Source organism: Epargyreus clarus, unplaced genomic scaffold (genome assembly GCF_041222505.1).
Source record: "Epargyreus clarus isolate Ecla_fem2 unplaced genomic scaffold, WU_Ecla_fem_2.2 ptg000008l, whole genome shotgun sequence".
Lineage (NCBI taxonomy): Eukaryota > Metazoa > Arthropoda > Insecta > Lepidoptera > Hesperiidae > Epargyreus > Epargyreus clarus.
The window spans coordinates 14,798,051-14,807,867 of record NW_027332216.1 but is presented as its reverse complement, the minus strand read 5'-3'; the positions used below and the strand labels follow the sequence as shown (position 1 = coordinate 14,807,867).

Here is a 9,817-nt window from a genome sequence, read left to right as displayed (position 1 = left end):
TGTGTTCGGATGGTACTTACTTTCCCACTAACCCTGTATAAATGTGAGCAGTCTATGCTACGTAATCTTATACCTATATAAAAATTTCGTGTCACAATGTTAGTTACCGTACTCCTCCGAAACGGCTTTACCGATTTTCACCAAATTTTATATGCATATTCAGTATGTCTGAGAATCGGCTACTATATATTTTTCATACCCCTAAGTGATAAGGTTTGTTCACTCTATGTAATCGAGAATCCTATACTATATGTACGAGTATATTATGTACATGTAAATAAAACGCCAAAACAGTAGCCTACCTTTTCGTGGCCATAATGCAGGGTTACACCAAGTGTAAACAGGTAAGCTGGTGTAATTTACCTTCATCATTTTTCCATAATATAATTATACGAATAAATTAAATGTAAATGTAGGGGCTCTCTTGGCAAAACATACCAAGTATGCTATTCTTTTAAATGTTTTATAATTAAGAAAATTTTATTGAAAAACTAATGGTAAATGTTCTATATGGAATTGGTTACAAATGTCCATGGGCGGCAGTGACCACTTACCACCAGGTGGACTGCATGCTCGTTTATACTCCCATCCTATTTTTCTGTCTTTCTTTCTCCACCATTCGCCACCTACTGCTGAGTGTAGGTCTCTTCCCCATGTCCATCCTCATCCTGTAAAATAAGATAATTCAGCAGATGCACTGCTAATTTACTTTTGACATATGAATATGCTTTCTCCGAACTTATTCGTAAACGTTTTAATTCAATGTTTGTATGTAACTTTATTTAATATACAATTATATAATATTATCTTAAATTTACATTATCAAATTAATTAATACTAAAATTTATTTATCAAATCCTTCCCACGAGTTGTATTCATTGGTCTCTACTATTTCCTCGTCAGCCGGTTTCCCGAATATGGTGTCATAGGCCGCAAGATCGAACTTATCAGCTAGGAAAGTGTCCGGTTTCACCGTACTCGTCTTCTCCGTGGAGAAGAAACTCTCGATTCTGGTCGTCGTCTTCTCCGTTGTTGCAGCCTCTGTTGTATCTTCTTTGTTTGTTGATATTTCAGGGTTCTCGGGCTCTGGTCTGCAGAAGCCTTCCCAGAAGAACCATCCGTGAGGACAGATGAAGATCTGGGGGTACAGAACTCCCTGCTTACTGAGGCACACGTAGTAGTGGTTCGGGCTGGATGGCAGGACTCCGAAGTCACCCACTTTGGTGCAGAGGGGCGCTGGAGTAGATGTACACTGGCCTTTGTTTAGTTTTATCTGGAATCGAAAATTTATGTACAACTGTTTAATAGTTTTACAACGTTTACTCGTGTTATTTCTCTTTTTTACCAAGTTTCCTAACTTCAAGTAAATTGCTACATGCATAGTGCATACTCATACTTCGAGTCAACTTATTGATATTTCACATAGGTATAGACTTTTAATGTATTATATAGTACAGATTGTAAAGAAAAAAATACTGTTGGAATCGTTGCACGGTTAAGTTTACAATTTGTCAATCTATCTAAATCTAAAATCTAATCTAAAATCTTAAACGTATTTTCTGAGGGAATACCAGAGGGATATTTGACTGCTTTTATTTTTCAAGTTTTCAGATCATTATCTTAATTTCACAAAAAGAAAATCTGTAGCGACCTATTTAATTGCCATTCCTCAAGTTATACTTATTCATTTATTGGTTGCTACCTACATCTCAGGCCTTAATATCGTAGATATGAATATATTCCACTTACAGAGCATTGAGCAGTCCTAGGATTGTATCCGTAGTTCCGGGGGCATAACCCCACGCGGTGGTCAGCTGGACTGCCGCCGGGGGAGCCCGCTGGAGGCGAGCACAAGTGGAACTTCCTGCAATCGTATGCGTCTGGAAATATTCCTACCTAAAACAATTTTAAATATTTGTTGTTGTTAACACCGAATTATAATACCAACCATAAAATGTTATAATTGAAATTTTCTTCATATCAATTTTATACCGAAGAAGATAGAAGTACTCTAACTTCGATCTCTTACAAAGTAGATTACTATACATGTAAGTATGTTTTATATTCGTATTTAGTGATTTTCTTGTATTTTATTCAGAATATTGACATTACGAACAGTATGGACAGTGGACATCCCTTATAATAGACGTTTTTTATATTTTTGTATCCAAATATAATAATGTAGTTTTCTAGTTACTTACTTATGTTAGTTTGTTTTAACACTTATTAATTTGTTAAGGGTTTTTAATTTATCTTATATATAAAATTCTCGTGTCACAATGTTAGTTACCGTACTCCTCCGAAGCGGCTTTACCGATCTTCACCAAATTTTAAATGCATATTCAGTAGGTGTCAGAATCAGCTACTATCTATTTTTAATACCCCTAAGTGCTAAGGGTTGTTCACCCTTTTTTATTTATACGGCAACACAAAGTTTGCCGGGTCAGCTAGTAATTCTGTTTTGTACGTAGCTAAACAATTAGTAACTACAAAATAAATATATGAAATAATATAAAACATTTAGATACCTGTTCACATGTATGTTTATATTTCCCTCTAACAGAGTCGCACTCTGGGACAGGCTTGCTACTGCATCCTCCATTACGAGCGTTGCATGTTTGACCCTCTCGACAAGCTTGGAGCGGGACCTAGGAAGACAAGACATGATAAATTTTGAACCCAATTTTTAACGAATTTCATAAATAAGATTAATAATTTGAAGCGTAGAACACGCTGATATAGTTGACTAACAAAATAATATTAAACGTGGTGTTTAATCTGTTTTATAATAAATATGGCAAGTTCCTTATCTTAGCTAACATTCCTTGTGTCATGGATGCCATGGACAGACGAATACGTGCAAAGAAATCTAAATTGTATCATTCAGATTAGCGGCTTAGCGGGAATCGAACTCTGTAGGTACCCTCACATGTTATATTGTTATAATTATGGTTGATAGTATGAGAGGGTTCCTTAGAACTTATTAACTATGACTTATCATAGTCTACCACGTTTGTCAAGAGCGAATTGATAGACTTTTCACGCCTTTTTTTAACTCTGTAATATAACTTATGTAAAGTTTCCTCAGAATGAGGCTGTAAAGCAATTGATAATTAAATTTTAATATGCACATAACTTTGAAAATTAGAGGTTGCCTTTGATGGATTAGAATTCAAACCTTGTACTTCTTGATGAAGCCGAGTTTCAAACGATTACGCCATAGCCACATTTATATGCATACAGTACCTACAGTATATTGTAAAACCAGTACCAGTATATACATGTAAAAACAGTACCTTAAGCCACCCCACTGGTAAGGGTATACACGTGACTTCATGTGTGCAGTTCTGGCAGGTCAACCCGCTCATGGAGCATATGCCTTCCACGTCAACCTCACCATCTCCTAAGGAAAGTCCAAGCGGCACCCCCGCCATGCGGTTCCCGGATACCACACCCCCTAAATCCAGAGAGCTGGTGACCTGGAAGAAGATAATATTATGAAATGTTTTAATGAAACCTTAATGTAAAACGAGCAGACGAGCTTGCAGTCCACCTGATGGTAAGTTACTGCCACCCATGGACATCTCTAATCAACTCCAGATAAGATGAGATTACTACTTGAGATTACTACTTTACGGCCACAGTTGCTCCGGTACCTCTGAGGCCTAAGTTACAATGTCTTCCTTACCACATCCTTCAAACCAGAACAGCAGTGTTGAACACTGCTGTTATTAGGTAGAAATAGGTGTGGCGGTGGTGCCACCGGAGTCGGACCACAAAGTGTTCTACCACGTTTAATTTTAATTTTAAAGGCCGCAGAGCGGGTATTACCGCTGCATCTATTTCTGTTCTACACATTGTAAAAAAGTTTAAAGTTACTATGTTTTATTTTTAAGGGCGTGGCAAAGGACATATTTTTATAGATATGAGGTACTTCGACATACCCCTTAGGAGAAGCAACACATCTGTGGTGTCTACTGCTGAGGACTAAATATCTCCAAGTCGGGGCGCTAAGTTAAGTCTCTAAATCAATGATTTTGATTTCACATGTCCATGGGTGGCAGTTACCATTAACCACCAGATAAGCTACTGCTATTCTTACATTATAATACATGCATTTCGGATTACTTACGGTGCTGCAACACCCAAAAATGGAAACCAAGAGGAATTTTAACCACATTTTCATTTCGCACTACTGTTGTAAGTGAGTAATTGATTGAAAGTGCGTCGTTCGTTAATTCGGGAGGCCTCACCTTTGCCCTCACTATCATTAGAGATAATAATTATTTTAGACCACACATTTAAAAATATTTGGCTTCCCATGTTTTGAATTAACTTATTATTTTAGTTGTAATAACAGGAACTAAAGTAATTTAGATGATATTCGGCTTGCGTCACCGATTTTCACATTTGCCGAAATATTTTCGGCCCACTATGTTGCCCGAAATATTTTCGGATAGAAGTAGATTAATTCTTGATTTTGAAACAATTAATGTTTTTCAAAAATGAACGGTAATTTTAAAATAAACGGAAATCAAAAAGCATGTTACACTACAAATTTAAAATGTAGCCGATACAGTTATCTATCACGTTTTACAGTAGTGTAAACATAACTTATTATAACGAAATATAAAAACTAATATGATACTTAGAATGATTCAACAAAAATACAAAACGCCTGACCACTGTTGATAGCAAACGCGCGATTACGTTAAACATAATTGTCGTAAGGCGGTGAAAACCGATCTTATTTTTAAAACAAACGTGCCCAGCAGTGGGGTAGGAATGAGTTTTTAGTAGTGATGATAAGGTCTTCTATGGTCTTGTAAGGTTATATAAGTATACATTAAAGTATGCAAAACCGACACAGCACCGACAGGAACTAATCATCTCCTACGTCCTGCCGTTCCCGTGACGCACGTGTATGTCTCACGACTCCATTACAACACGAAGATGTCTGACATAGCGGAGAACTTAGCAGTAAAAACCAAGTACCGACTGGTGGTCGAAAAGTTGGAGGCGCGTAACGCAGTGAACTTTAGTTCATTTGTTGTACGCGTCCCAACCGAGCATCTAGCGACCTTCCTGAAGGAGGACCTGTGGCCGAAGGGAGTTGTGTTCCGGAAGTACCGGGGAAGGAGCGCACCCCGGAAGTCACCAGACCCGTGACTCACGTCGCCGCAAATACGTGTTTTAGTTATAAGTATATATTAGTATGTATGTTAGTCTGTAAGGTATATATGATATGGACCTCTGTATTCAATTATACTTTTGTATCTTTGTTTATATTGGTTGAAATAAATGATTATTATTATTATTAAAACGCTACTTTTCAATTACAGAATTTTGATTGGTGGTAGAGCCTCGTGGCGGTTGAGCCACGGTAAAGGGTCTCCTTTGGTAAAGGGTTAAGAAGTAAGTCTTTACTTCTCAACCTTATTTAGAGAGGTATTCTAGTTTAGTCCTAAGGGGATGCGCCGCTAGCATCTTTAGGCCGACCTCAGGTAGGAATCTAATCTGATCAAGGGTTGATTGCAGATGTTTATGGGCGGCAGTAGCCGATTACCGTAAGATGGACTGCATGGTTGTCTGCTATTTCTAGATTTTAAAAAAAACATAACTTAGGCGAATCCAGACCTAGGTTAAGGTGCATGATTTGTGCTGCATTGCAACACTGTTGGCGTATTTGGCAACTGAACTATTGCAGCCAGCGACGTTGCCAAATTGTTTTGATTTTCAAATTTGCTCCACAATTTTGTATATATTCAATAAACCGTGAGAATTTAATCTCTTGGCTCGTTATTTGCGAAGTATTTGTTGATTTTGAATTTTAATAACGATGCAAATAATGTTAACTGGTTTTATAAAATTTGTATGCTTAACACTCTCTACACTTATAGTCTCGCACTAAGATGCTTGGTCGTTAACAGATTACCGTCCCACAGCTGGGCACACACTAGTCCACACCGCCGGCTACACGTGTATTGGTACACTTCACATAGTTAGCTTAGAGAACTATTTGTTTTATATATCTCTCACGTTGTCAGGTTATTCAGGTTTCCTCTCGATGTTTTCCTTCACCGTTAAAGCAAGTTATCATGAATTTCTTATACGCACGCATTGAAGACAGATAACTAATTTAGTTTTTACACACATAACATATACATACAAAAACACGTGTGAAACACCCTCACTTCATAGTACATTTATCTTATAAGCACATCAAGTAATAAATGAACTTCCTCCTAAAGTATTCCCGGAGCGCTATGAAATAGGCTCTTCAAAAGTGGTGCAAAAGATCTCTCCTCTAAAGCCGACGATGCAGGCGAGTCTGGTAATTGTTTCAGTTTTAGTAGATGGCTACTGCCGGTCATTGACATCTATAATTAACCCCAGATAAGATAAGATTTTTACCTAAACAGAGATGCGCAGCTGCCCCTGAGGACTAAGCTGGAATACCTCGAAACATTATGTTTCCCTTATTACACCTTTCAAACCAAAACAACTGCTGTTATTAGGTAGAAGTGACGTGACGGTGTTTCCGCCGGAGTCAACACAAAGGGTTCTACCCTTAAGTAAATAGTAAAAAATAATTGGCACCGCAAGGCGTTGAGAACTGAACGCAATCAATCGAGCAAACATTGTTGATTCATGGCGAAACGAAACCCTTTTTGGGTCCTTTAATATTCTATTTTGCAAATAAAACTTACTTAAACGCGACGACAGTAAACATTGATGCCTAGTATTACAGTATTGGCAGACAACTTCAATTAATAATTATTGTACAAAATAATTTAAATACACAATCATTACAAATCCTAACTTTAATACTCAGTATGTATTTGTTGCCTTTATTTACAAGAGTTTAAACACATGTCATTGGGCATATGCTGAACGTTGATTGCAACAACCTAAAAATTTACTTGTCAATAATTTTCAGTTAGCAGGTTACTCTTAAGTATGATGCGACATACATTGCGGTGTGGTGCGGCTTTCCTGTACCTTTACCATGAGTTTTTACGTTTTGACAAATATTGTTATGACAAATTTGTTTTGTCTGTTTTGGTATTTGTTTACGTATTTGCCCATACAAATTCCAATCAGCGCATCGAGCGGATTGTATCAGTACCCTTACCAGGAGTTTTTACGTTTCGATAAATATGACTGTTTTGGTATTTGTTTACGTATTGGCCCATACGATTTCCTAGTTCTGACACAATCCGCTAGAGGCGCTAATTGGAATTTGTATGGGCAAATACGTAAACAAATGTGACAAAACAGTCACATTTGTCAAAACGTAAAAACTCATGGTAAGGGTACAGAACTATAGTGTCAGTAACGTAACATTAAATGTCTAAATTGAGAAAATGGCGCGTTATGTTTTGTCTCTTTTTTTTTGCGAACATGTGAGGCAGTCAAAAAGACTTGAGCATTTACTTATTGTGACGTTTATTCAGTCTACTGAAGCAAACAGAACAGAATAATGGATTGAGTAAACGTAACGTAAAATTGTGGGATGTTTTGAAAACTCATGGTAAGGGTACTGGGCCTGCAATATTTTCATAACATAACATAATGCCATGTTTGTAACATAATGATGATTTCTAAATATATATAGTTTATATATTTTAGAAATATATTTAAAAACGATTTTAATCATATAGTGGTAGCTTAATAAAATTAATGAAAAAGCTTATTACTCAGATTTCCAAAAAATATTTAGACACTTATTTTTATCGCTTAGTCGTACGGTCGTGTCGTGCAATATAAAAAGTGTTTTAAACTTTGGGGTCGAGCAATGGGTCGACCTTTAAAAAGTTAGGGAGTTACGAGATTTCTGTCGTAAATTACGGTCTCATTTCGCCACCACGGCCATGTTCTGCTGCAGATAAACTATAATTAACGTCCATTAGTCTGTTTTGTATTAAACTTGTACTTTGTCCTTTGAATATATTTGTTTGTAGGAGTTTTTGCGGGAATATTCGTATACCCAGGCCTTCTTTTTTTTTTTATTTTTTTTTTTCGAGGGGGAAACCTTCGAAAGGTACTCGGTGCCGTGGGAGCGACACAGAGTTATGTGGGATTCTTACCGCACTAAAACCCCCCCGGTGGCCGTCCTCGGCGCTGCGTAAAGGACTCCGGGATCTCCAGAGGAACGCATCCGGAGTCCTCTTAGCGCGTTGCCCCGTCGGGCTCCGTCCAGGTGAGCATGCCGCTCGCCGCACCGTCTGTTGTACACGACGGTATGCGACCACACATACCGCCGTCCTTCCCGGGGTTGCTGGCCGGACGGTTTGAGCTCCCACTCTTGCCGCCCGCAACCCCGGAAGCCCCTTTTAGTCGCCTCTTACGACAGGCAGGGGATACCGTAGCCCTATTCTGGTCCCGGAACTACAGGGACACCGCGCCGGGGGCCCTTATCTACGGCCGCGGCGACTCCTCCTCCGAGCGGGTTCAGCGCGCTCCCTAGCTCGTTCGGCGTCTTCCTTCGCGTATACCCAGGCCTAGACGTTTCTTGTGTGTTAAAGTAGTATGATCACGTTGGTATAATCAAGTTAATGGTAACCAGTTTTTATGCATATAGGATTTTAGCCTCCTTACTAATGAAGTTATTGTTATGGCTATAAAGATATCCTCTTGAAAACGTCTGTTTTATAATATAACAGCATACGAGCACGCAGACCACTTGATCGTAAGTGTCTTCCAGTGGTCTTAAAATAATGGTTTCTTATATGGCTACCCCCATTTATTTTCAAGATTTTTATTTTTAGTAATTGTTATCATAGCGGCCGATATACGTACTCTGTAAAGATTGCTATCTATTAGAGATATCTCTATCTAGAGATAGAGCCCTGTGACAGACGGATAGCGGATGCTTTGTAATAGTGTTCCGTTTTTAACCTATGTGAACGGAACTCTAAAAATGATTCTTAGTTTATATTTGAAACTGATCGTTGTTATGTTTTGGGCAATCTGCGAGCTTATTAGCTGCCCCAGTTGCCATAAAAGGATAGTTAGGATACCACTGTATCATATTGCAGTAATGGTCGAACCGAGATAAACGCCGTACTAAGTGGTTGGTTTAGAATAAAGGCCATGTTAATTTGAACCCTCTCAGAAATTCAAAATTCCCAAAATACCCTCGTTATATTTTATTGGGTAATAGAGCCACAATGTTTGCTTTTATCGATGGACCAAAAATTTAAAAAAAAATGTCTGAGGTGTCACATGTGGGACACCAGATTGGAACGAAGTTCCGTTCGTTCTGAAATAAGTATGATAGGAGGTATAATTAAATAAATTAACAATATTTAGGAGCAAAAGTGTCGTGAGGATTTTTCGTGACGCCCGCCTAGCCCCCTTATCCAGCGTACCGCGCGATAAAGAACTTCGTTCCATTAATTAAGTGTAATAAGTATAAATGTAGTATATCTTAATACAAGAACATCATTGCAATTATTAGATGTTTTAGGCAAAAACCCATTAGGCATCGAATTTTGAACTGCACTCATCCATCATCAACCCATTACTGTCCCACTGCTGGGCACGGGTCTCCTCTCAGAATGAGAAGGATTAGGCATCCACCGCGCTGGCCAAGTGCGTATTGGTAGACTTCACATACCTTTAAGATTTTTTTTTTATAAATCTCAGGTATGCAGGTTTCCTCACGATGTTTTCCATCACCGCAAGTGATAATTAATTTTTAATACGCACATAAATTTGAAAATCAGAGGTGCGTGCCTGGGATTTGAACCTCGGACCCCTCGATCGAGAGGCCGCGTTTCTTAACCACTAGGCTATCACTGCTTTTAGAACT

At 38.3% G+C, this 9,817-nt stretch overlaps 1 protein-coding gene across 1 annotated transcript; it reads right to left on the bottom strand.

Annotated features, from left to right (window-relative positions):
* Positions 1-814: 814 nt before the first annotated feature.
* LOC140744042 (uncharacterized) lies at positions 815-4,215 on the bottom strand. The gene is made up of 5 exons (XM_073075481.1): positions 4,133-4,215; positions 3,297-3,479; positions 2,529-2,648; positions 1,750-1,896; positions 815-1,273 (listed from the first exon to the last, which is right to left on the bottom strand). Exons 1-5 carry the CDS (start codon positions 4,184-4,186, stop codon positions 845-847), a joined length of 933 nt encoding a protein of 310 aa, XP_072931582.1. The 5' UTR covers positions 4,187-4,215; the 3' UTR covers positions 815-844.
* Positions 4,216-9,817: the final 5,602 nt, after the last annotated feature.

Coding starts and splice junctions, on each gene's coding strand:
- LOC140744042 (XM_073075481.1), bottom strand. CDS start 4,186: ATGAAAATGTGGTTAAAATTCCTCTTGGTTTCCATTTTTGGGTGTTGC. Junction 2,649..3,296: donor TACCAGTGGGGTGGCTTAAG/GTACTGTTTTTA, acceptor TTGTCTTCCTAG/GTCCCGCTCCAAGCTTGTCG. Junction 1,897..2,528: donor ATAAACATACATGTGAACAG/GTATCTAAATGT, acceptor AAATTGTTTTAG/GTAGGAATATTTCCAGACGC.